Source organism: Symphodus melops (genome assembly GCF_947650265.1).
Source record: "Symphodus melops genome assembly, chromosome: 4".
Lineage (NCBI taxonomy): Eukaryota > Metazoa > Chordata > Actinopteri > Labriformes > Labridae > Symphodus > Symphodus melops.
The window spans coordinates 14,416,727-14,441,533 of NC_136694.1; the positions used below are offsets into that span (position 1 = coordinate 14,416,727).

At 39.5% G+C, this 24,807-nt stretch overlaps 3 protein-coding genes across 9 annotated transcripts in view; 1 reads left to right on the plus strand and 2 right to left on the minus strand.

Moving 5' to 3' along the window:
- LOC306823232 (uncharacterized protein) lies at window positions 1–5,381 on the plus strand. Of its 5 annotated transcripts, XM_079342679.1 has the most exons (15): window positions 1–81; window positions 331–382; window positions 589–651; window positions 820–855; window positions 969–1,078; window positions 1,196–1,496; window positions 1,585–1,620; window positions 1,767–1,832; window positions 1,950–1,993; window positions 2,097–2,124; window positions 2,209–2,349; window positions 2,573–2,765; window positions 2,914–3,046; window positions 3,378–3,485; window positions 4,375–5,059. In XM_079342679.1, the coding sequence occupies exons 1-15, from the start codon at window positions 16–18 to the stop codon at window positions 4,810–4,812; spliced, it is 1,815 nt and encodes a 604-aa protein (XP_079198805.1). In that variant the 5' UTR covers window positions 1–15; the 3' UTR covers window positions 4,813–5,059. The 5 variants fall into 5 exon arrangements, with proteins under 5 accessions (XP_079198805.1, XP_079198806.1, XP_079198802.1 ...); XM_079342680.1 differs by lacking the exon at window positions 4,375–5,059 and adding an exon at window positions 5,253–5,381 and having other exon boundaries at window positions 2,097–2,349; window positions 3,378–3,486; XM_079342676.1 differs by having other exon boundaries at window positions 2,097–2,349.
- Window positions 5,069–9,340, minus strand: LOC306823233 (uncharacterized protein). Its single transcript, XM_079342681.1, has 13 exons — window positions 9,197–9,340; window positions 8,603–8,677; window positions 8,365–8,424; window positions 8,104–8,194; window positions 7,821–7,909; window positions 7,594–7,721; window positions 7,455–7,506; window positions 7,155–7,252; window positions 6,864–7,000; window positions 6,715–6,780; window positions 6,070–6,116; window positions 5,841–5,989; window positions 5,069–5,467 (listed from the first exon to the last, which is right to left on the minus strand). The coding sequence occupies exons 1-13, from the start codon at window positions 9,244–9,246 to the stop codon at window positions 5,169–5,171; spliced, it is 1,341 nt and encodes a 446-aa protein (XP_079198807.1). The 5' UTR covers window positions 9,247–9,340; the 3' UTR covers window positions 5,069–5,168.
- Window positions 9,341–10,708: 1,368 nt separating this feature from the next.
- celsr2 (cadherin, EGF LAG seven-pass G-type receptor 2) overlaps window positions 10,709–24,807 on the minus strand; it is a 58,244-nt gene continuing 44,145 nt past the window's right edge. Inside the window, exons 10-34 of one of the 3 annotated variants that reach the window (XM_079340659.1) lie at window positions 24,549–24,728; window positions 24,344–24,457; window positions 23,764–23,920; window positions 23,422–23,563; window positions 23,218–23,338; window positions 21,946–22,129; window positions 21,698–21,799; window positions 21,471–21,565; window positions 20,922–21,131; window positions 20,512–20,695; window positions 19,307–19,625; window positions 18,509–18,676; window positions 18,296–18,419; window positions 18,004–18,204; window positions 17,733–17,907; window positions 17,401–17,513; window positions 16,899–16,981; window positions 15,937–16,063; window positions 15,738–15,848; window positions 14,825–14,955; window positions 14,645–14,730; window positions 14,375–14,539; window positions 13,650–13,865; window positions 13,311–13,533; window positions 10,709–11,969 (exon numbers count right to left, since the gene is read on the minus strand). In XM_079340659.1, the coding sequence (XP_079196785.1) occupies window positions 11,963–11,969; window positions 13,311–13,533; window positions 13,650–13,865; window positions 14,375–14,539; window positions 14,645–14,730; window positions 14,825–14,955; window positions 15,738–15,848; window positions 15,937–16,063; window positions 16,899–16,981; window positions 17,401–17,513; window positions 17,733–17,907; window positions 18,004–18,204; window positions 18,296–18,419; window positions 18,509–18,676; window positions 19,307–19,625; window positions 20,512–20,695; window positions 20,922–21,131; window positions 21,471–21,565; window positions 21,698–21,799; window positions 21,946–22,129; window positions 23,218–23,338; window positions 23,422–23,563; window positions 23,764–23,920; window positions 24,344–24,457; window positions 24,549–24,728 (3,738 nt within the window). In that variant the 3' untranslated portion in view covers window positions 10,709–11,962. Of the gene's footprint in view, window positions 12,025–13,310; window positions 13,534–13,649; window positions 13,866–14,374; window positions 14,540–14,644; window positions 14,731–14,824; window positions 14,956–15,737; window positions 15,849–15,936; window positions 16,064–16,898; window positions 16,982–17,400; window positions 17,514–17,732; window positions 17,908–18,003; window positions 18,205–18,295; window positions 18,420–18,508; window positions 18,677–19,306; window positions 19,626–20,511; window positions 20,696–20,921; window positions 21,132–21,470; window positions 21,566–21,697; window positions 21,800–21,945; window positions 22,130–23,217; window positions 23,339–23,421; window positions 23,564–23,763; window positions 23,921–24,343; window positions 24,458–24,548; window positions 24,729–24,807 lie in introns of all 3 variants that reach the window. The other 2 variants (XM_079340658.1, XM_079340657.1) reach the window with 2 other exon arrangements.

Below are 24,807 nucleotides of genomic sequence, written 5' to 3' on the forward strand. Positions count from 1 at the left end.
GCGTTGCCGGGGAACATGAAACGTCATCAAGATGCGACCACAACAACCCTGGCGCGTCTATGGGCGCGGAATGAAAATACAGTAAGTAAGTTTTAGTTAACGTTCGCCGTTCTGTTTCTTTTGCTTATGCCATTGTTATATATATTGATTTATTGACTTATGGTTAGAAGGTAGGAAGAGAGCTAGCGTTATATTATATTTTTTTAAATTGTAAAATTAGGCCGATACTATTGTGTCTTGCTAATCGTAGCTAGCTTCAGTACATTAACGTTAGTAGCAATGGCTAATGTTTTGCTAAATTGGTCAGTAATTGATCCATATATATTTCAGCAGATGGACAAAGTGAAAGCCTATGAGGATCTTCAAAAAGAACTTGAAAACGGTAACGACTGTTTCATTGTGGTTTAACGGTAATGGTAGCACATTCATGCTGACTTTAACTGCCACACAACGCTGACAGAATTGAGCTTTAATCATGTATGTATGTGTACTTTTTGTTGTTAAAATATAAAAGGTGAATTTGATTCAAGATTTGGTGACTGACTACTGCATTATTGTCACTCCCTCCACTTCAAATTTAATTTGTAGGTGAGCTTACCAAAAAAGGCTTTGATGCCAAAGTCAAAAAGCTCCTGGCAGCTGACAAAACAGGTAGGCTTGACTATTGATAGTTGTTGCACAACTTGTAAAAAATTACAGGCTGATTGAACGTACAATATGAGGACATCACATTTGTATATGAAGTTCACTGTACAGAAGCCTGTGGCAGTTGTGGAATTAATGCAGTTGTTTCATAACACTGCCCTTCTCATATTGCAGATGACACCAACTCAAGAAGGGCCAATGCATTTTTAAGTAAGGAAAAATAAAATTGTACACAGTTGTAAGAGCTAGTACTGTTACTAAGAAATAGTTTAGATCGCTTGGCTTGACACAATTGTCAGTCTAAATGTATAACTACTTTACAGGTGCAGCAGAGGCATTTGGCAAAGCCAAAAAGCTACTAAAGCCCCAAGTAAAGAAAAAACAATTTCCACTCAATGATAAAGATTTGGGCTGTGGAAAATCATTAGTGAAGGTGTGTGAATACTAAGCCACAGACACAGATTGTATGAATGTGTTGTATACATATCTTTGTAAAGACCTTCTTATTATTATGATTACATTTTATTTTATTTTTTTCCCTTGATGTTAGATAAGACTGGCTCCAATGGAGTGGAAGCCTAGAACTCTCAGAAAGTATGGACGGTACCAGAAACTGATTTTGGATGAAACTCCACCTCGCGTCCTTCTACAAGGCCATGAAACCTATGATGACTTGGTCAACATAGGCAAAAACAGTTTCTGGCCAGGGGATGTTGAGGGGAGTGAGTTCACCCTTTGCCATTCTGATGGGTCCAGGTGGAGTAAGGAGGACTTTCACAAAGAGTATAAGACTGTTTCAGACCTTTCGACTGCATGGAAAAGGACAGTTTATGTTGGACGAAGAGAATGTGGTAATTAATAGGCAATAGTGTAATAAGTATTGCTTTTATCTTTAATGTCCAATTTGTTAATTTTGTAAGAAATATTGTTTTTTTGCAGATGTCATGGTTTCAGGTGATCTAAGTTCCGCCTCAGGTGTGTACTTGTATATCTGCCAATGCTAAATGAAAGATTTTTTAAATTTTGTCTTGTGATTACATTTCCAACCTATATAAGCTTGTGCACTATGTGTTTGCTAATGTATGTTTATATTTTTTTGTGTAATGTGTCTAATTTTGCAGATGAACTCCTTAAAACTGATGTGGGCGATGATGAAAGTGGCATCTGTATGTCTGCCGATACTGAATGTATGGACTTTTTTTAGTGTATCTTGAAATTACATATTGAACCGGTATATGGTTGTGTAGTATGTGTGCACTATTGCATGGTTACAGTTTTAGTCTAATACATGTCTTATTTTGCAGATGAATTCCCTGAAACTGATGTGGGTAGGAGTCTTGCAGATCAGGTAAAGCCTTGATCTTCATTATGGTCTTATTTGTGTCACGGACATTAGTTAGTACACAGTGGAAAACATGCAGTATAGATATTTTCTCCAAATGTGTTCATAGGATATCCATCCTAAGACATCCAGCTCAGGTGAACTGGAGACAGGGAGAGCGAGAAAGGAAAGCCAGTGCAGGTCACAGGTGGATGTAAATTCAGGGTCATCTGCAATTATAGGCAGAGCTGTAAGCCAAGGGCTGTCACCATGTGCACCTATAGGGGAAAGGAGAGCAGTGGAGGGAGATGAAGAGCTATTTGTAGGTTCTGCAAATATGTTTCTCCCTGAATCGTCCAGCATGACTCCCATTTTACCATCATGTAAGTAATGTTTTTTGTTAGATTTATCATTAGACATATTTTTAAGCAGAGGTTGAGTTAAACCAAAGAAAGAATAAAAGTTGTCATATTTCAGGGGTAGAAACTGACTACAGCTCCTGGAGATAGCCTTGCATGGTTTAGATATGACTGTTCTACAAACATGACAGGAGTGATTGGAGCACCAAGTGGCAGCTGTTTGATAATGTGTGTTTTTATCCCCAAGTGTATCTTCCACGTGTTCCATATGTGGACAAGGCTTTAATTAAATACGATGAAGAAAACCTACTTGGTGAAGGAACATTTGGCAAGGTATATCAAGGTTCTTTCCATGGTACTCCGGCAGCTGTTAAAAGGATAGTATTTGGCTCTGCAGGATGTGAGGACGACGACATCCAACATGAAATAAACGTGTCCTTGTAAGAACTTACATGTGATTTATATTGTTTTTTTATTTGATAGTGCTGTGTTTGCGAAAGTTTTATAATGATACATTTATCATTGTATTTATCAATGTTGTAAAACAATGTGACACTACATTGTGTTCTTTGTCTTGTATTTTATCAGGAGACTGTCTCATCCCAACATTGTCAGACTCATGGCAGCAGCCCGCAGTGAGACCTGCTTTTTGTTGGCGACCGAATACATTCACGGAGCCACCCTGGAAGCAGTGCTTCATACAGACAACTGCTTTGTAAAGGTGCCATTACTCTTTCTCTTATGTCTGCATGAACAATGTTTAGGTGTGTCTGTGGGGGGGGCTTACTTACTTTGTCTGCTGCCACAGAAGCACAGGATGTTTGCCATAAAAGCATTTTATTTGCTAGAGCTGTATCTGTGCCTTTTTTTTATTGCACTTCCACCTATGGGTAATTTGGAAGTTGACGTTCTTGTCAATACTTGTACATTTATTTCGGAAGAGATGCAGGACATAGTTACGATTTCTGCACACTTGACCCCATAATGTTTAATTTGAGCAACATTTTCACTATTTCTTTAGTTTACATATATTTTACCTTTTGTCTTGTTAGCTCGAAGGACATGATGCCAGTTTCATATCATTGGACCTTTCAATGGCTGTTGAGTATATCCATGCACAAAGAATCATTCACCAAGACTTAAAGCCAGCAAATGTCATGGTAAGCTACTTGTCTTGAATTACAGTTTTTCTCCCTGATTTTGTTAATTTTCCCAGATCACAACTGAAATTCTCAACTATTTGTTCAACCTCCACGTCATCAAGTCACTTATGCACATCAGAAAAGCAATTTCTCTGCTTTTTCAACAAGTGAAACAGATGCAGTACTGCAGATGCAAATGCTTTGGCATATTCATGCAAAGGATTATGTACACTTATACAATTTCCTACATTATCCAGAGCGTATGTTATGTACTGTAGATAAACATGTTTTACATAGGTTATTTTTGATTGTCTTGCCCCCTGAAACATCTAATCATTCGTTCATTGCATGAATCAGTACATGCAGAATGGTTGAACATGTCACATTTTCAATACTGTAACACATTTTGATCGACATGGCATGATCACTTAAATGTAGGAAAGAGTGGACGACTATACATAATTTGCATGAATGTCCCAAAGGATTTGTCCAAAACAATTAGAAATTTGTTTTATGATGTGCACCAATGACTACATGTGGAGGTTGAATAATAAGTTTTGAGATTTTAAATTCTGATCTGAGAAATCTATCAAGCAACTGAAAAAAAATTGTAAAGACAAATTAACCCATATTGTGGGTGTGGTGCTAAGTTGTGAGCTTCATCCCTCTGCCAAGGTTGCCTTGCATCTGTTTCCTGAGATTCACTGCACATCAATAAAAAAAAAGTTAAAAGTGCATCCTACCTGAATACCATAAACATTGGACACTATGGGTAATAGGACTGTAATTAGTATGGGAATTATATAGGTATTATGTCTGTTGCAGCCACGTGGTTTTGACCAGTTATACAATCTGTGAGATTTTGGACAACCTGACCTTAAAAGATTTGTATTTCAATACCTTACAGGTTCACTACCCATCTAAGAAGGCAATCCTGACAGACTGGGGCCTGGCAAACATTAGAGACACTGTGATGGTTCGTCAAGGCAGTAGGTTCACTGCACAGGCTGTAGGGCCAACTGGTGGTACTTATCTTTACATGGCTCCCGAATGCATTCTACACTTTGAAGAGGCCTCCTTGCAGACAGACATGTGGTCCATGGGAGCTACATACCTGGAGCTCCTCACTGGGTCTGTTCCGTGGAAGGTCAAGAAACAACGAGAGCTGGTTGCACTAATGGCTGCCAAAACCCCACCACATGCCCTAGCACATCTCAGTGAGAGGTACAGTTTTCTTAGTGGGTTGGTAAGCTATGACCCCGCATCGAGGCCTGCCGCATCTGATGTTGTACAGTTCCTCAAGTCAGGAGTTGATCTTGCAAGCCGATATGGCTACAGCTGGTAATCAAGCAATAAGTTGGGGTTCAACAGTACATTTTTACCACTGTGCTAATATGTTTTGCTGTATGTTGTAGTCTGCTGTTTATGAAGCACTGAAATTCTTTTCTTACAGTTGAAAATTATCAAGAAATCAAAATGTAGGTTAGGACCTTTGAAACATGGAAAACATTGTTTAACAAGAAAGTTTCACTTTTTCTGAACACTAAACTTCCAATACTGTGAAAATGTTCAAATAAAAACATTGCCAGTTATTTGTATCATTTTATTTCTCAAAAGGTATTTAATATACTCCAGCTGATAGCCCTGTCGCTTGTCTTAGCCAAAGGAAGACTGGTGAGGTGTTTTAAAGATGTCACTTGCTCACTCCCCTCCCATCCTCTGTCTGATGAGAACTTCGTATATCTCATTTGCCTCTGCAAATGTACAGGGTGTAGGAATTGTATTCTTGTTCATGGCAGTGGTGAATTCTTGGACTATCATGAGGTATGCAGCAAGACAACCATCTGCTGTGTTTGGAAAATGACTGCTTTCCAAAATGGCATGGCACATGTCTCGGAACTCCTGGTTTGCCACCATTGATGGTTCATCTTTCTCACTGACAAGTTCTTTAGCGTAGTCGAGGAGGTCTGTGTCGACTGGGCACAGCATGTCAGCAAAACCTGCAATTGGGGGAACATTTTCCATTAGAATGACAAGTACATCAATAATTGCAAAGCTGTTTCAGAGCATGCATATAAATCAGTTCACCATGACCTACAATGCTTTAAGCTGAAGCTTCAATGTCTTTCCTGCATGTTAATTTAAATATGAAATGTTTTAAGTAGGTTTACAGATTTAGTAATATGAAATTAAAAAGATAGGTAGCCAACACTAAAACATAAACAAATATTTACAAATTTCAGAATTTGTTCCTATAATCTGTCAGTCTGATGCAATGGTGTGATTACATTGGCAAATGACGTGTGTTTTGTTACGTTAGAATTAAGTTAAATAAAGATTATCAACTTTTGTTGCAACTTGCAAGTAACATACCAGGAGGTGGGGACGTGTAGAGAACATCTGGCTTCCCAAATGGACCTGCAGCATAGCGTTGTTTGCGGATGTCATGGGTGTTCCATGTTATCTGCTCAGTTTTCAAATCTTTCTGAAGGAGTGGAAGGTGTGTGTACTGCAAGCAGTTGCTTTGGAGAAAGAAATGGAACTCAATGTTAACATTAAATCTGTTAGTGACATGCAATTAATCTGATCATTATTGACTTACATGTGTACAGGGTTGTCAAGCTCAAGGATGCCAGACTCCATCATGGCCTAAGCATGTGATTTTGAAAAAGACAGAAGTTGTATGTTTTAGCATTACATCAGTGAACCAAATTCTAAATTTATGTCAATCAAGTCTATGATTACAATAAGAGTGAGGAAATGCCCAAAAACTACAAGATTTTAATTCCCAAAGATGAGTGGGTTTTTTAAATAAAAATAAAGTCATGTAGCAAAGTAACTAGAAAATCAGGGTATGCAGCATTTATTTTCTTTTATATTAAGTCAAAACATCCTCATGCTTTTCCTTAAATACGCATACACAACAGTTAGGATCACTTCAGAAGGCAATAGAATAAAGCAAATGCTCCTGCTTGACGAGGACTTTTTTGATCTTATACTCTACAGTTTATATGTGTTTCTTGGGGACAGATTCAATCAGCCTTGACTAGCAACACATTACATTTAGAAAACTATCTAATCCAAGATATGGTCCAAAAACAAAAGAAAGTCAAACATCTAAATTGTCAGTTGGTGTTGGATGTTCATTTTACATCAAGCTGGTGTAAATGTCAAGCAAAAAAACATTAAACTTTAGGAGCGTACTTTTTTTATTACGTCTGTATTGTTAAATCATTTGCTTTTATACCTCAAATGTTATCAGCCATTTCTTGATCCATGCCCTCTTTAAAATGCTGTTGAACCATTCGGCTCTCTAAACAATGAAAAATTACACTATTATTTTGAATGCCATCAGTGCCGGTCTAAAAATATTTGTGTATAAATGTAAAAACTTTCCTGGTTGTGCACTGATGTCCCCATTCTGAAGCACTGCTGTGCCTGGTTCCCCTGCTCACGCATGTGAAATGCCATCTGCATTTGACCAACAACAAGGTTCTCCTTTCCTCTGTCACCTCGAATCAATTTGGGACAGCCTGAGCATACAAAAAGAAAATCTTTTGTTTGTGCCATAACTGTTTGGTATTTGAAACCATATCAAGGACATTCTATTGTTACCAAAACTTAAATCTTTCGCTTGGTAACTGTTTTCTAGGAATTCCAACCAATTAAAAACAATACAGTGCATACCACCCTGCTCCTGAACAGCATCGTAGAAGTATCTTGCAACAAATCTTTGCTTGCGGTTGGAAGTGCCTAGCTTCAACCAAAGAAGTTTCCTAGAAAAACTGAGTGGACAACAACAGAAAAGGTGCACATATTCACATTACTATAATAGGACTGAATTACTGTTATGGCACGTGTAATCATAGCAAGACTTTTACTGAAAGTCTACATGGCCATATGTGACAAAATCTACATCAACACCTAATCTTCATGGAACATTAAATTATCAATGAATTTACAGACTGCGAAGAAAATGCAACATACCCATCAATACCTAGATGTATCCACATGCCAAAGAACTTCAGTTTGTCATTACCTGTATGGAACAATGTATGTTTCTGAATGAGTATAAACTTACCATCTTAGAAGTTGATCACTTAAATTTAAAAGATAAGATATGTACCATCAATGTGCCAGGTGTCATTTGGGCCATGGCAGAAGTAATTCCTCCGGTGAATTTTCTTCTTGCCAGGAGCTCTTTTTTGAAGACCACTTGCATCCAGATCCCTCATTATTTCAGCAACATCATTTCTATATTAACAGGAGATTACAAATTAATTAAAATGACCTACAAATTAATTGAAATGAGCTTCTACCTCATAACATTAACAGCAAAGTATAGAGACCAACCTGTAGCAAGGCTGCACTCCTCTGATATCCCGAACCCGTTTCAGCATTGCCCTGATGCCTTGTTCAGGTGACCACTGTCTCATCTCACTCTGTAAATCAACACATTGCACAACATATTAAACCATTTGAATTATCATAAGGAAAAACACTGCAAATACAACCTGAGCAACTAACATTTCATTACATGTATTCAATATATCGGCAAAAATCCTGCAACAAAGGTTCCAGAAAAACATATTAATATCTTAGCCTTATTGACGATACTTGTTTTATTAAGGCTTACCTCCACAGCTTTGCGGATTTCAGTGAGAGGTCGCTGGGGGTCTCTCCGCCTCAATCCCAGAACTTTCAAAATCCTTCTCATGTGTCTCTCACTGTTAGGTCACAAAACAACCACAATACATGCTTTCCTTATAAAAGCACATGCATTGTGTCTTGTCCACAAGGAAAAGACTTTTGTAATTATAAGACAATGTGCATATCAGAGATGTGTCATGTCAATGGTATCTGATACAGCAACACATTTCTCAAAATGCAGGCCTACCTGATTTCATGTCCAGATGAAGCCAATACAGAGCGTATTTCCTTCTGTTTCAAGCCATTTCTGAATAACAATATTATCATATCCTCTACAAAACGTTAAGTGTGACAACCATAGGTTGAATGATATTCTAACACCTGTACTGATGCAAAATAGCTAGCCAGTGGAATTATGGACATTTCTGGGTGTGAACATTCTACTTAAGAGGTAGTAACTTTATTCAGCTAAAACTCATACATACATAGCCTCATAAGTATATTGATGATTGTGGATACTCCTTTCACTCTTGCTGTCAGTTGACATCTTGCACCAATGTCTGAAAAAAAGTAAACAACAAAAATGTTATTGCAAAATAATAGCGTTAGGCAATTAGTAGAAATCCACAACTGACAGCTTTCTATACAATACGTCATTTGAAATTTAACGAGCTATAATTTTAGGACTAATGGTCAGTATTTACACTTGGTTCATTTTAAATATCAAACAAAATGTGAGAATTTGATTTACTACAATACACGACCTAATCACTTCACTGTTTTAAGTGCTTTAATAGCCTCACAGCGTTAATCATTTAAAGCCTCCCATAATCATTTAAGGGAGCTAAAATATGTGTCTGCTACAAACGTATGCTATGTACATTTGTAGCAATTGCTACTACTGAAGCTAGCTACGATTAGCAAGACACAATAGTATCGGCCTAATTTTACAATTTAAAAAATATAATATAACGCTAGCTCTCTTCCTACCTTTTAACCATAAGTCAATAAATCAATATATATAACAATGGCATAAGCAAAAGAAACAGAACGGCGAACGTTAACTAAAACTTACTTACTGTATTTTCATTCCGCGCCCATAGACGCGCCAGGGTTGTTGTGGTCGCATCTTGATGACGTTTCATGTTCCCCGGCAACGCTCCGCTTCCCCCCCAATTTAAAAATATATAAATAAATAAAATAATTATATCTGAGGCCGTTTAGTCACCCCCCCCCACCCCTCGAATTTAAAAATAAATAAAATAAATATGTCTGAGGCCGTTTCGTCTGAGGCTTTTTCGTCTGAGGCTTTTTCGTCTGAGGCTTTTTCGTCTGAGGCCGTTCAGTCTGAGGCCGTTTCGTCTGAGGCTTTTTCGTCTGAGGCCGTTTCGTCTGAGGCTTTTTCGTCTGAGGCCGTTTCGTCTGAGGCTTTTTCGTCTGAGGCCGTTTCGTCTGAGGCTTTTTCGTCTGAGGCCGTTCAGTCTGAGGCTTTTTCGTCTGAGGCCGTTTCGTCTGAGGCTTTTTCGTCTGAGGCTTTTTCGTCTGAGGCCGTTTCGTCTGAGGCTTTTTCGTCTGAGGCTTTTTCGTCTGAGGCCGTTTCGTCTGAGGCTTTTTCGTCTGAGGCTTTTTCGTCTGAGGCCGTTTCGTCTGAGGTCTGACGCCGTTTAGTCTGAGACAGTTTCATCTGAGGCCGTTTAGTCTGAGGTCTGACACCCGACGGAGGTTTTCCTGAGAACTGATGCTTTTTCGTCTGAGGTCTGACACCTTCGTCTGAGACCTGAGGATGTCCTAAAATGTATGCCGTACAGGTGACATACCTCACTGTTTCAGAGAACCGGGGTTAATTCCTAACCTAAAGTTTCAGCACTCCAAATCTCTCATTACATTTTGCGCAATATAATGTCTGTTCTGACATTTTTTTTGTATTTAAATAACTGGGAATGTCTTGTTTTTCTTGTATGAAATTTTAAATTTGTAATAAAGAGGGACAGAGCGAGAGGTCAGACTGCGGTCAGGTCACATAGGGACGCATGAAGTGGGAGTTTTGTTCACGACAAGTGAACAAAATAAGGATTAAGGGTTGTTTTTTTCCTTTGAAAAAAAGGCTAAAATATCAGCCCCTTTTACCTACTTCTTCTACTATAGATTAAAGGTCTTAAATGTTTGCCACTATTAAGAGTCAGTATTTGAGTTTAACCTCAAAGATTGATTTGAAGATCCTCTGATAGATTTACCTCTTAAGATATACACATTTTTGTCACCATTCAAACTGGATTTGTCTCGGTTACTGATCTAATTCTCATTAAGTCCTCTAGGAAATGTGTTTCCGTGGTCAAAAAGCTTACACAATTTCCAAATATGTAGTACATTCACCCACATATCAAAGATTCTAGATAAAGTCCTTTTCATGGTCATCATCAGGCTTACATTTCTGCTGTTCAAGACTTTGTAAGTTGGTTCTTTTTTAAAGCACATAGGACATTAACAGAAGCATGTACCCTCATGTAAAGCATATTTCACAGAAGCAAAAAAAAAAGTCACAAAAGTTATTACCATCAACTTGGCACTGAAGGAGAGTTGAAATATGAATGGAATGGTAGAAAACAGTTTAATCAGTAAAAACAGGAGCTGCAGAGTCAAAGAGACTATCCTCTGCTGGGATACCAGACTGGATATGAGTGATCTGGTCATGTTGGTTCATATGCAATGAAATTATTTACAATAAAGTCACATGGTTAATGATATGGCATCCACAAATATCACAACTTTGAAAGAAGTAAGTCTGATAAAAAGTATTTCATAAAAGCAGTTTACATCTTTACTTCCATATAAAGATATGTCCTTGATTCATTTACAGGCCACTCTGTACAGTACAAATGGATTACAGCTCAAATAGTATTACAGCACATGTATTTCTTTTTTTTTTTACAAATGACAAAAGGCTGCGTAGCTAATAAAATACAGCTGTTTAGTCACTGAACTCGCATGAACGCATTCATCCAAATACATCAATGAAAAATGAGAGCACTTTAAATATCCATACAAAAAAATTGGGCCCTCAGTGATTTACGAAAGATGTATCAAATGTCCTTTGAGTCCTTTGTGAGTCTGCAGGCGCAGTTTTTCCCTCCTGATAGGCTGAGCAGTACAGTCTGTCCTCCTTCATTAAGGGGACATAGCTTATATGGAGCTTCCATTAACCAGCAGATACAACCGTTCTTTTGTCCTTATTTTCAAAATCAGTGTCTGTAAAAAAGCTCCACTCCACCGCATTGTATCTCGTGGACGTTCGAGGCATTTCAAGAAAGTCAAGAGTTTGAACTCTTCAGACTGGCACTGAAACGTAAAACAGCTTCAGTCGAAACAGGCGAACCAGGAAGATATCACAAACAAGTTGTGTTTGAAAGTGGAATTTCCCTGAATGTTTGCGAGTCTAAAACTAAATGACCCTCCCAAATTCAAACAAAACATATCACGTTAATGCTCCACGGTCTTTATAAAACAACATATATGTTCTTGAACACTTACAAAAAAAGTTAAACAAAATAATAAATTGAGCAGTGAATTAAAAAAAAGTGCATTGCTTCAAGTATGTAAACAAAATGATTTGTTTAAAGGGAGAGTGACATTTATTTTTGTCAATGTGTGTTAGCCTGGACCAGTGCTAGGACTCCTGAGGTTTGGCACACATGTATTAACTCAAAGACACACAAACACACACATACAATGTCTGGAGGGAATTCTTTCTGTTTCCACATTTGTCTTCATGGGGTAAGCCTGCTGCTCCCTTTTTTCAGTAGTTGTTGTTGTTGTTGTTGTTGTTGTTGTTGTTGAGGAATGAGGCTCTATGACCTGCAAAGACACACCCCTCTGTCAGCGCTGTCACATGGTGGTGTTGCAGTGGCTGCTGGGAACACAGGGTGGTGTGGGAGAAAGAGGAGGAGTTGGATGGAGATGAGTGCAGGTGCAGCACAACACAACACAAAACGGAAACACAAAAGGAAAGCATGAAACAACACATGAGGGAATGAAACATTTGTCCACACATCACACACACGTACGCACACACACACACACGTGCACGCACGCACACGCACACACACACACACACACACACACACACACACACACACACACACACACACACAGATGACAGATTACAGATGCTTAAATAATGCACCAATCTGTAGACAGTGATCCTAATTGCGGTACATGAGGATCAGAGCTTTATGGGATAAAATTAAAGTATAAAAATCTATGATTTTAGGAAAGGGGGAGGGAGCAAAGACGGTTGATTAGTGAACTATTTTTTAATATTAAAGTAAAAAAGACAATTTGAACATTATCCACAGATAATGTATTTCTAAGTGCCTTTGATAAACACTTATCAAAGTGGAAGTTTACCAGTGTGCGTCTCCTGTCTGTCTACAGGATGTTCATTCCAGCTTTAAATTTAACACTCAGACAGAATCTGAGCTTTAGTGTCACAATGAGCCATAATGTCTGGACATACGATGTGAATTCACAGCTTTTTATAGATACAGATTAGTTCTAAAACTTCAAAAATGTTTATACTATTGACAGTTTGAACAAAAAATTTAACTTCAAAAAAATTCAACTTTATTTAACCTAAATCTGACTATTTTTGATTCAGACCAAACATCTAGCAGGCAAAAACAGGAAGCATGTTTTTAGAAATTAAAATCTTTCAACATATAAACTTTTTTAAAGGAACAAAACTTGAAATGAGAAACTAAATGATGAGAACTTCATCTTTTTTACAAATCATTTATGCTTATTTTTTCAACCTTACAATTATGATGCTTCATCACTCCATTAAGATGAACTGCTTTAGGTCCATATTCCTTTAGGTTTAAATTCCTACCTCATTGAAAATGTTTAGGACCTTGCCCTATATTGACAAATTGTGTTAAAGCAGGATGGGTGCTATTTGTGTTTGGTTTAACTTTAACATTTAAGATAAATACGTGAATATGAGACGGACCACAAGCAATGAAAACAGCACTGAGACAGCAGCACAGGTCGTAGTTTGACACAGACATTTGAGGGACAAACTGAAGGACTTCTGTGACACACAATGATAGAAATCGAACAAGCTCACAGTAAGGGAGCTACATACAGTATGTCATGCTTATGTTTGTTTGTGGATGTGTGGCTTGAGTGTACACTCACTCTGATCCTGATGAGTCTCCATCCACAGTTCCCGCCTTGATGCTCATGGCAACACCATTCAGCTGATCGGGGAAGCTGGGTTTAGCCGGACCGGCTCGTCTGTCACTCGAGCAGGATCCCTGTGGAGACCCAGTGTCAGGAGCATTTTCACAGAGTTCATTGTGGATGCGGTTCAGACCGTTCCTTTCTACAATGGGAGACAGCTGCTTCTTCTTTAGTATCCCTGAAGAGGATAAAAACAAAATGTGAAACCTTTAGGAAAATGTACAGATTTGTTTTTCTATATTGAAAATATGCAAAGAAGGACTGTGCTATGTACACACTCCTACAGACTTTTACCTCTGTGAGGGTGGGCATGGAGGTTTGGCAGACTGGGCAGCAGCACTGTCATGCTGTCCTGACTCCGGCCTTCTGATAACGTACGTGCATCACGGCTGAGACTCTGATCCTGATAAGCCAAAGTCTCCAGTTTCAATCTGTCTGCACTTGCTAGCTCGCTGTCGCTCCCTGCTGCTGAGTAATCAACAGGCCAGTAACTCTTATTCAAACTGTTGTCTGAAAAACAAAAAGAATTGATAAATTGATGGACACGGTGAGATGAGTTTGATGTTATTGTAACACATTTTAAATACCAAAAGATTCAGAGGGTGTTTGTTGTCCTCATAGGAGACACAAAATGAGTTTCAGCACCCCTCAGTTGTTTTGTTATTTGATAAACAAGACTTTAACGCTGACTCTGAAACTGCAACATTTTTTTATTTGGTGAAACTTAATAAGGGCATATCCTCCAATTCAGCTACCTTTTAGCTTGTTGGAGGAGAGAAAACCAGAATTGCTTTTGGATTATGTTGAAAGAACCTTTTTGTCCCTCCATCAATGTCATTTTTTTGATTCAGGTGATTAGAAGGGCTTTTGTAGTTTTAGTAATACCTTCAGATAAGCAGGTGTGTAAAAAATGCCTCTGTTCAATTTATTTTTACATTATCTGATGCTGAGAACAGAACGTTGAATATAATGATAGCTAATAAAAGGCAAAACAATGGGTTGGAGATGGGCTTTTGTACCATGTGGTTGTGTTCTCTTGACACCATTGGACGCCAGGTTTTCCCAGCATTCATCAGGGGGGAGTGGACCCTCCTCATCCTCGCTGTCAGAGGAGTGGGTAGAGGCATAGGAACCGCTCTGATCGTCCTCTAGAGACAGGTCACTGTCTGAGTCGCTGTCACGATCTGAGAGGATGTGATACAGTTTAAACAATCACTCTACTGTAATCACTCCATCAATCAATCAATCTGAATTTTGACAAAATCAAAGGAAGTTGGTGAGAAAAATACCATCCAGGTGTTCTTTAGTTTCATGGAAGACTGATGCATGGTCATTCAGAGCGATGTGAGCCTGACTGTTACCTAAACCATCGTCCCTGAGAAGACAAGAAATCAGTTCACAGCAGCTGTTGTCAATCTGTCAGGTAATGATGCATTTTCAATGACTTGATAATCATTATGCTAACTTACCTGAGGACAAATGGCACATAACTCTGCTGACTTTTGCCGCTCTGCACTGTCCCGTTGAGAGACACACTGGAGTCTCCAAAGGGAAGGTGGTACAACTTGCCGTCCATGTAGTTTGTGTTGCCTTTGTAACCCTGTAAACAGATATCAGAGAGGAGAAGAGCAAACCATGAGACACATCTGATTATCATTTACTGAAATTGTATTCTTGTGGCTGCTGATACTTATTCTAATCCAAACTCAAGCTCAAGGGCTTCCTGAAACAGCCGCCCTTTTTCAGACTTCATCTCACAGAGAAGAAAGTTTGCTGGTTACTGTTTAAAGTAGCTGATGAATGCACATGTACTATACATGTAGTATAGTATACAGGGAGGATTTCTGAGACTTACTGTAATCAAATGTGTGGCTCATTGATGTGCTCTAAATTTTATTTGATTTCAAACCTTTATTTAAGCATCAAAAACATTGAGTTTTCCCTCATTTACAATGATGTTGAATTACTTAAATAAAAGAGCACAGATCAGACAACAAAGACAGTTTACGTCTCAGTAAAAAAAACAAAAAAACAAGTAAGTGTAAGTGTGTTGTTGAGTGTGTCCACAGAGTAATTAGCTAGCGACAAAGACAGTAATGGATCAAATAAAATCCTTTTTCTTCTGGGGTATTACTTCAGGACAAAAAAACCCAACCTATTTTTAGTTTAAATGTTCAAGGTTGAAAATAAACTCCAGAATCAACATATAACACACAACACTGTCAATAAAAGCACAAAGGAGGTCAGGAAAAGTAGGTGGAGACTTTAGAGATCAGATGATGTGATTTATATGAGGCCAAATAAATCAGTTTGTGTATGTTAACCTCTGCTCTACATGCTGGAGGTGTCTGAGTAGAGTTTGTGTTTCTCAGAGGGACTCACAGAAGCTTTTGATTTGATCATGTGATCGGGGCGCTTGCGGCTGCAGCAGTACTTCATGGCATTCCTGGCTTCCTTATTGAAGACGATGCGGAAGAAGAAGACAAAGGGACCCTAGGGATAGAGGACAAAGACGGTAAAATAACTCAGCCAAAATAAAATCAAGCATTCAAACATTTTCCGAGAGAGCTGATGTGCTCACCTGCACACAGTTGAACCCAGCGAACAGGTAATGGAAGATGATCATGTCACTATTGACGGAGAGGAGCGCTAGAAAACAAGTTACTGAAACAAGGAAGAGTACGCCACCGGCAGTCTTCAGGCCCGAGCTGCAGAATCACAGTCAGAATTAGCTTTATTGGCAAGGTATGTTTAACACACAAGGAATTCATTTGTAAATTAGGGTTTATTTGAATAGGGACTGATACAACCACATAGATAAGCTTGAGCAGTCGTCTGGTTAAATGTATCATAGTGTTTTCAGCCAAAGCTAATTCACAACACTTGTCCCTTGTGGGGCAGACTTTGGTATACAGTGCTCTATTTGTACAAATATAAAAAATAAATATCAACAATTGAATAATTAATAGTAAAGAGTGACCATGAGAGAGAAAACAGAGGTGTTGGTCTGAAGCTGTGAGGACAAATTCTGCTTATTATAATCTGAAGATGGAGCAGAAGATCGGACATTGTCTCATAAAGAGCTGTCATCACACGATGCTCATAGTGATCACATAGTGAACACTGATGCAAATCAAGTCTTAGCTTGTTTGGAAGTGACAGCTTCTGCTGTCATGATAAGTCTTAAATTGTACAAAACCCTTATGTGATCCATCATATCTGACAAAGGGGAGGAATCATTTTAGATAATATCTACTCTCATCAACAAGGGAACATTTCTCTGAGGGAGAATTGCTTTGTGCAGCTGCAATCAATTACAACATTACATAACAAAAAGGAAATAATTATACTCTGAGAATGTGCAACAAATTGACATCCTATAAACAGTTGTTTGGCAAGTTTGTCTGTTTTGATTAGAAGGTGAGGAATTTCCTCCTGTGGACAGAGCTGAACTGGAAGTACTTTAGCAGAATGACTTTGATTATGTCTTAATCCAAGAGCATGTAAACAGGGCTGATGAAAGATAACAATTGTGACACTCACACTCGAGGCTGTTTCATCTCCATGCTGTGGTGTCTGAGTGAGCAGGATGCTCTGGACGACAGGATGTAGAGGAAGATGTTCATCTGTAAACACAACATTGAATCACTGCTCACAGCAAGGCAGAAGTATGTGAAAGCAAACAGCGTATCTATGTTTCTGCTGGAATTTTTGTCTGTGCTGTCATTTTTCAGGCTGAGTAACCATACACGCACATGCTGACAGTGATCCAGCTGAACAGTGACAGGTATGTTTGCTGTAATAATAGCTGTAGAGCCACTCTGATGAGGCCACCATCAGGACATTGATATGAGCTGTAGATCTGCTAGCATTACCATTGTGTTCAGTTCGCGTGAGTCTGTAGAAACGTACTGTACGTGTCCAACAACAATCATGCATGCAGCTGTTGTCACATGTGGTAAGAATCATAAATAATCACGTTTTCAATATTCTCCGATCAATAACAGTTTCTTTATGAACAGAGCAAACCACTGCAGGGACTCACAGAGGCCACCATGGCGATGGGTCCAGCGAAGCTCCCTATAAGAGTATCGTACATGGACAGCCAGCAGAAGTCTGGGTTTCCGTAACCTTCAGGGTCAAGTCCTACTGCCAGGCCTTGACACAAACACAGAAAGACAAATTCTTCCTCAGACTGTACTTTTTTTTTTTTTTTTTTTACGAATTAGGAAGTTGTTAAGAATGTTTTTAATCTCTAAAAAAGGTAGACTACAAAAATATTTTTTAAGGACAATAATGAAATGCTTTAAACTTTCCCAGATGTGTCCATCACTGAATACATTTTTTTGTAATGAATAGCATCATGATGGTTCAAACCTGTAATAAAGGCAGGAACTCCCCAGCCAATCAGGTAATAGAATCTCATTGGTCCATAGTTGATGTCTCGCACTTCGCTGATCATGCGGTAGATGTGAAGCCCCTCGAGGAAGAGCCAGGAAAAAGTGCAGAGATAGAAAAAGTGCAGCAAGATGGCAATGACAGTGCACAAAAACTGCACAGAGAAGGAGAAACAGAGACAAACGATTAAAAAAAAAAAAAGGTAATTGGAAACTTTACAAAGAAAATGAAACGGAGATGAACTGATTACCGGGTTGTCAGCCTGGTTGATTCCCAGGATGAAGATAAGCTCTGAGAGGAAGAGAGCAGTGGCTCCGTTGTTTATTATACTTGTCTTGTTGCTCTGCATGGCTCTCAGGCAGAGGAGGAAGATGGTGGTGAGGAAGAGGAAGCCCAGGGTCACCCCCACTGTGCTCCATGTCAAGATTTTGATTGGCAGAATTTCTCCATTCTGACTCAACAATAAACACAGAAAAGATTGAGTGATAACAGAGGGATGATATTGGTGTGTAGGTGAAGCTGAAAGTTTGAGATTGTCTCACCTCTCTCCTGGAGATGTCCATGAGCACGGCGAAGCTGGTCATGTGATAACACTGACAGCTGATGTGGGTGCTGTTTCTGAAAACCACCTCACAGCCCTTTGCAGACCAGCCGCCGCTCCCGCCACTGACAAAAACATGAAGACAATGTGTGAATAAAGAGTGACTATAATCTGATCTTTCCCTGCATGTTAGTGTTTGTGTTGTTGTACTCACAGTATGGTGTGGTTCCAGAAAACACAGATGGGTTTGGAGCGCTCCTCGGTGGTGACCAGGCGGAACTGCACAGTAATGGGTTTATCCAAAGTGTGCTGCAGCAGCTCATCGTTGTCATGGACCGTGATGCTGACCACTGGTGTGTTGATGACAGGACGCTTTGGCACCCTGATGGATATTTAAAAAGAAAATAACAGAGGCTACATTTGAAACTTTTATGAGCCTAGCTGAAATACAAGCTAAAATCTTCTATGTGATGTCTCATATCCTACACCCTGGAGATTGTTTGCGGAAACTTCATTTGAATAAAGATTTTCTGTTGAATTTTATTTTACTTACTGCTCTTCAGCTGTAAAAGTTGAACTTTAATGGTAAAACAATGGATGGAAGCTGGCGTGCTCACTGTGTGTCGCTTAATATTCGTTAATACAGGGGGCGCTGTAGTGGAGACAAACGGCCAACACCATGCCACATGTTTTTCTCTCTTCTCTTTTTACCTTAACCTCACCCACACATGTGCCTCTTACCGCTTCAGAGACAACTCAACTACGACACGGAGGTCCACAGGTTTTTTTTTTTTCAGTCAACAGATAAAAGTCTCTCAATTCTTTTGATGAAAAAAAGAGATACTGGAACACTCAATGATAAAGGTGATCGGGAAAAGTGACTTTATTTTTACCTCTTTTGAATATCTTTATTTCATAATGAAATCCTGTTTATCTAATTAAGGGTGGTTGAGATAAACAGAACATATATCACTAACTTCACCGGGCTGTGGTTCCCATCATTGGTTCTTACCGCAGACTCCTCTTGTCGGGGTCGTAGCTCTCTGGAAGCAGCGATGCCAGGCTATGGAAGATGATCACGCTGGCGATGGCGTCCTGCTGATTGTCCTCAGGGTGGCGTCTCTTCCTGGTTGCCGAGCGGTTCCTCTGTGACGACTCTGGGAAGACGTCCATGTGCCTGTGGCCCTTTGTGTCCACAGGTGTTTGAAAGACAGAATCTGGTAGCGTGACGGCCGTCTCCAGGTCTGCTGGACGAGGACCCCTTAGAGACTGGTACCGTGGGAGTTTGGCTCCAGCAAAATTCATCTTTTTCAGACGATCCACGGAGATGACTGTGGAGATAAACGCACAGCATATTTGGAGAGTTCTGCTGGTCACCAACTTTATCTCCCTTTATTATCATCTCAATTAATTGAGACAGAAAAGGTGGAGAAGCTTCAAGACTTAACATCTTGAACCCCCAAACACCATTTTTTACAAATTTAATTTAGTATATGTTTCTTCAATAATTAGCATTTCTATTTTAATGCTGTTACCAACGTTTCTACACACTTCGTGGATTGATAGCTGGTTAAAATTGCACATCCCTTAAATCAGTCCAAAAAAAACAAAAAAACCTGTTATGCTATGCTACCACAGTGCTCGTGAAGGGGCACTTTCCCTGTTTTGTTTGAATTATTTTTCATTTGTTTGATTTAAGTCATCTGCACTATGGGCAAATCGTCCAGGCGATTTTTTGGATAAAGGGTCAAACCAACCCTTCTCTATTTCCTGTGGTGCAAAATTAAATAATGTGACATGTTGTTTTTCTTTGGCTGGGCAAAAATTGTTTACCAGCCTTTTTGGAAGAATCACAGGCATTCTTCAAAATGTTCTCACACTGAAAAACAATAGTAAGTATTAGTCTCAGCACTGCTGAATCAAATGAATGCTTGAATGATTGATTCAACAAAACCTCCTTCTAATAAATTAAAGGAAAAATTGTTGCACAATATCGCCTTCTTTGAATATTTGTATAAAATAATTCATATACATGTTTTGTTTTATTAATATCTGTTTAATTTCTTAATTTTAATTTTGACCTAACTGTGTTTTATAATCTCTTATGCAGCATCATTCTTAATAACTATACTGCACTTAATTATCCCCTTTATGCTTGACTAAATAATGTTCATCATCAAAGATCTACACCCGTCGTTCTCCAGTGAAACCGCTCACCTATGTGTGGTGTGACGATAGTAAAGGGGCTCAGATAAGTCTTTCTCATGTTCTGTGCCAGTGTGTTTGCGTATTCCTCATAGTGGCGTAGCAGCGCCGCTGTGCCACCCTCCAAGTGCTGGATCAGCTCCCAGTGCGTCCGCGTGTCTGGAGACAAGATGGAGCTGCCCACACGCACCAGATTCTGTGAAAAAAACAGCGAGAGTTCAGCATGACAGGAGGCTAGAGCAAGAGTGAAACAAGGTGTCACTTCCACCCTGCAGATATAACATGAGAAACTATGACGTCTCACTAGGCACTAGACTTGCTTTTTGTTTCTAACCTGTATTTATTTTCAGATATGCAGCAATGTATTGTTCTCATGTTGTTACTGTATGATAAATAAAGATCTACAGTGCGTGGTTTCTCACCTCAGTGAAGTGGACGTCCTGTGTAGCTGTGAGGTTGAAGCCCTGCTGGTTGCTCTCGTGCTGCAGCAGACTCTGCATGAGCCGATACGCTACTTTCACATCGCTGCCAAAGTAATTCTCTGTGTGCAAAGTGGCATTGGCCAACATGGCCGCCGTCTGCTGAACGTGTCCGGAGTCCAGGAGTGTTATGTTGCGGGAGAACTTTTCTGACTAGAGGAGGGCAGGGAAAACACAAGCGTTCAGTAACTTATAGATGTTGCAGAGGTAAAAATAAAATGTCTTAGTCGCTTAGTCTAAAATAAGATAGCTGTAATGTAAGAGGAAGATTTTCTTCAGTACAAACATGTATGGTCCCGCGAGGACAAATCCTTATGACCTTGGTGAGTTCTTAATTTTTCTTCTAGAGCCATCATTCAGTTTTAACAACTATTTCATAAATGGGCATGAAATTTGATTGAGATAAAAGCCTCAGTGTTTGTCTCGCATGCGGATGTCACTATGAGAAAAGCAAGGTTTAGTTTAAGACTGAGTGAGGGAGAAGGTACACACCAGTGCCTTAAGCTTGCTGAAGGTGACAGAGGTGCAGTTGAAGAGATTGGGGGGAAGCCAGCCCTTGTGCTCATCACAGTGTCGTATCGCTGTGCCTGAGAAAGAGAGAGATAGATGCATTATTACATGAGAGGTGACTGCAGCTGAGATAGGGCTGGAGGCAAGTTTCCCATATTGCCATTATTTTATGGAAATTTGATGAGCTGCTTTATAAAAAAACATCTTACCGAGAGTTCCCTTGGGACACGGAACTGCTGCTGGAAGACCAAACTTAGTCCTGGGCCACCATATCCCAGCCTCGATAGCTTGAGGGCAGCTGTCATAGATAACTGAGAGAGACGTAGCAGGGAGGATGGAGAGACACGAAGAGGAGCATGATGGAAAATTATCTTATATATATATTTATGTATTACGAGAAAACTGGTTTATAAATTAAGCGTTATGATAACTAGACAGTGATTTGATGTAGTCTGACCTTCACAGCCGTTAGGAGAAACCTCAGCAAATGGGTTGTCACAGCGGTCACACTGGCGTCCAATGACGCCGGGTTTACACTGACACTGTCCGCTCTCTCTGTCACACGCTCTGGAGAAAGATCCGACCGGGTAGCAGTCGCATAAAAGGCAGGTGTCACTGCCTTCAGGACGGTAGTGGTTGTCCTAGAAACAGGATGGGAGGAAGGAAGAGATAATTAACAGCTTTACACTCCAGGTTGTTTTTTTTTTCCAGTATCACCACACAGGATGGCTATGACAAGCTGCAGCTGCTCCTTAAGAAACATCTGGTGAACTAGTTTTCTCAATTATGCACACTTAAGTTAGTCCTTTTGACACCTTGTCCGTGTGCATTTATACACATTATATTCAGCACACAAAAAATGTTATTTATATTTGCTGGATTTTTTGTGTGAAATGTTATTCCAGTACGATAACACAAAAGTGAATGGTGGGAATCTTTCAGCCACGGATCATAAAGGATAGGAAATACTCTTTAATCATGACTGTGCATGTTTTAATGCTCCTTAATATCAAATCAGTACAAGACATATTTATAGTAGTAGTGCCAAGACACATTCAAGTGCTTGTGGGACAACTTTTAGGATCTCATGCGCACAAACACCATGTGCAATTGAGAGAGAGAGAGAGAGATAGAGAGAGAGAGAGCACAGCACACTAAAAAGGGCCATCAGCAGTCTTGATGTAATAAACTTTAATTATTACTATTGTTTTGCATTTTTTGCAACATTGAAATAATTATCACACCTTCAGAGTCTAATGTTTGTTTCTTTATTAATCCATTCATTTATGCTCCACTGTCTTCCCGTCTTCTTCTGTTTACCACCTTATGTTTAAAAGGTCTTCATGATTATTTTATCAGGTTTTTTGATGTTTCTGTTTCTGCCAAATTTCACACAAATACAGCTTAAAGAATAAGAACATAAAGGGTTGATGGTGGTGACACTGTTCCAAAACTTTATTTCAAAACAATACATGCTTGAAGTCTTTGGAAAAACATTTTCTTTTGATGCAGTATAAGGCGTCATTTAGTTAGGGTTTTTTTTCTCACTACAAAACAGATTTTGTAGATTTTCTTTTTCTTATATTCTTATCGCAAAAAATGTATGGTGTGACAAGTCATGTGGAAACCTTTTGTACCACAAGCTTTTCATGCACGCTCACACGTTCTCATGCATGGTTTTGGTTTTGTAAGAGTTATAAGTCAAAGCAGCAGGTCGGCACACACTCACCTTGCAGCGACACTCTCCACTTGTCTTGTTGCAATCGGTGTCAAAGCCCTTGTGTGTCTGACAGTTACAGGGGCCACAGGTCTTGTGACCCCACCAGCCTCTGGGACATGGCAGGTCAGTCCTATACATAAACACTTCATTAATTTACCTGCAAAGTAACAAATCAAATAACACACAGTCTTGCATTAATGTGAGAAACTGTACTTTTTCTCGCAGTAATGGCCAAAGTAGTTGCTTGGACAGTCACAGGTGTAACCGCGGGACAGGCTCAGCTTCCTGGTGCACGTTGCCTCATGCTCACAAGGGTTTACAGAGCAAACATCAGTGCAGTTTGTGCCATAGTAACCTATAAAAGAAAAAAAAAAAACGAATAAGCTAATGCTCACCTACAAATCAAGGTGTCACATTTCTTTCAGGATAAATCACTCTTACAAATATTTACCCTCATTAAGTGAAAGTTCTTAAAATTTGATGTGTCCCTTAAAGTTCTGCCAAATATTAAACTCAAACATTTTTAAAAGGTCTAGTATGTACTCGTAGACTGACCAGCACGGCAGGTGCAGGAGTGACTGTCCCAGTCGTTGTTGCAATAGCTGTTGGCTGGACAGGGGCTGGAGCTGCAGGGGTCGGGCACGCTGCAACCTGGCTCCACGTTCACCTTCCTTGCATGAGACAGACTCAGAGCCCCGCCCACACGCAGACCCTGCAATCAGACACACAAAGATAGAGACATACATGACAACAAAGTCATATCATGATGCAAATCCAAGCAGAAAAATATTGCCTTTCAGAGCTTAAATATGATGGGGGTTTTGTGATTTTTGTTAAAAAAGGTAACTTTGAAGTATCCATCCATGTAAATATTGAATGTTGTGCAATAGTTATTTGTCTGAATTTATTTTCAGGTTCCAACAGAAAGTGAATACTTTTACATCAACACGAATTTACCCTTTCTTGAGATAAGTGTGAAAAAATACCATTTGTATGTAATGTACATTTGATATGATAATCGGTAGAAATTTACATGATTTAGTTGTCAGTGTTGATTAAAATCATTTATAGAAATATTTTTTTAGATGTGCTTTAAAAAGCTGCTATGACTACAAATGCTACAGAGAGGACAAACCTGTATGCAACCACGAAATCCATGTTGCACTTTCCCATCAGGTGTTGCCAAACCACCAACACTCACAGCCTTCAGCTTAGAGTCTCGCAGCTTCCCATCCACTGCCATACTAGCCTAAAAAAAGAGTATGACACAAACATTGTGTTTGCAAAACCTAGAGACCAAAATTCACAAAAAATGTCAAAAACCAGGATCCAATACTCACCAAGTAAAGTCCCTGATCTACAGACAACACTGCTTTATGATGACTTGCTGCTCCCCCCAGACTGCTAATATCCAGCTGCAGGTGATGCCAGTCTCCATCGTTCACCAGCACCTCCTCCACACGGGAAAGAGTGGAGTTTTCGCCTCTGTGCAGTCCCATCAGCACACTCCCGTCGCGCAGCTATAAAGGCAGGGAGAGAGCAAAGGCGATTGAAGAGACAGCAGGAGGGAGATTGATTTCAAGCTCAATCACAGAAGGG

Bases quoted from the DNA above. Each gene is read 5' to 3' on its own strand.
- LOC306823233 (XM_079342681.1), bottom strand. From the start codon at position 9,246: ATGCGACCACAACAACCCTGGCGCGTCTATGGGCGCGGAATGAAAATA. The intron at 7,507-7,593 runs GTACATATCTTA...TGTTCCATACAG, and splicing joins TGACACCTGGCACATTGATG to GTAATGACAAACTGAAGTTC. The intron at 6,117-6,714 runs GTATAAAAGCAA...TCACATGCTTAG, and splicing joins AATGGCTGATAACATTTGAG to GCCATGATGGAGTCTGGCAT.
- LOC306823232 (XM_079342676.1), top strand. From the start codon at position 16: ATGAAACGTCATCAAGATGCGACCACAACAACCCTGGCGCGTCTATGG. The intron at 856-968 runs GTAAGGAAAAAT...ACTACTTTACAG, and splicing joins AAGGGCCAATGCATTTTTAA to GTGCAGCAGAGGCATTTGGC. The intron at 3,486-4,374 runs GTAAGCTACTTG...AATACCTTACAG, and splicing joins TAAAGCCAGCAAATGTCATG to GTTCACTACCCATCTAAGAA.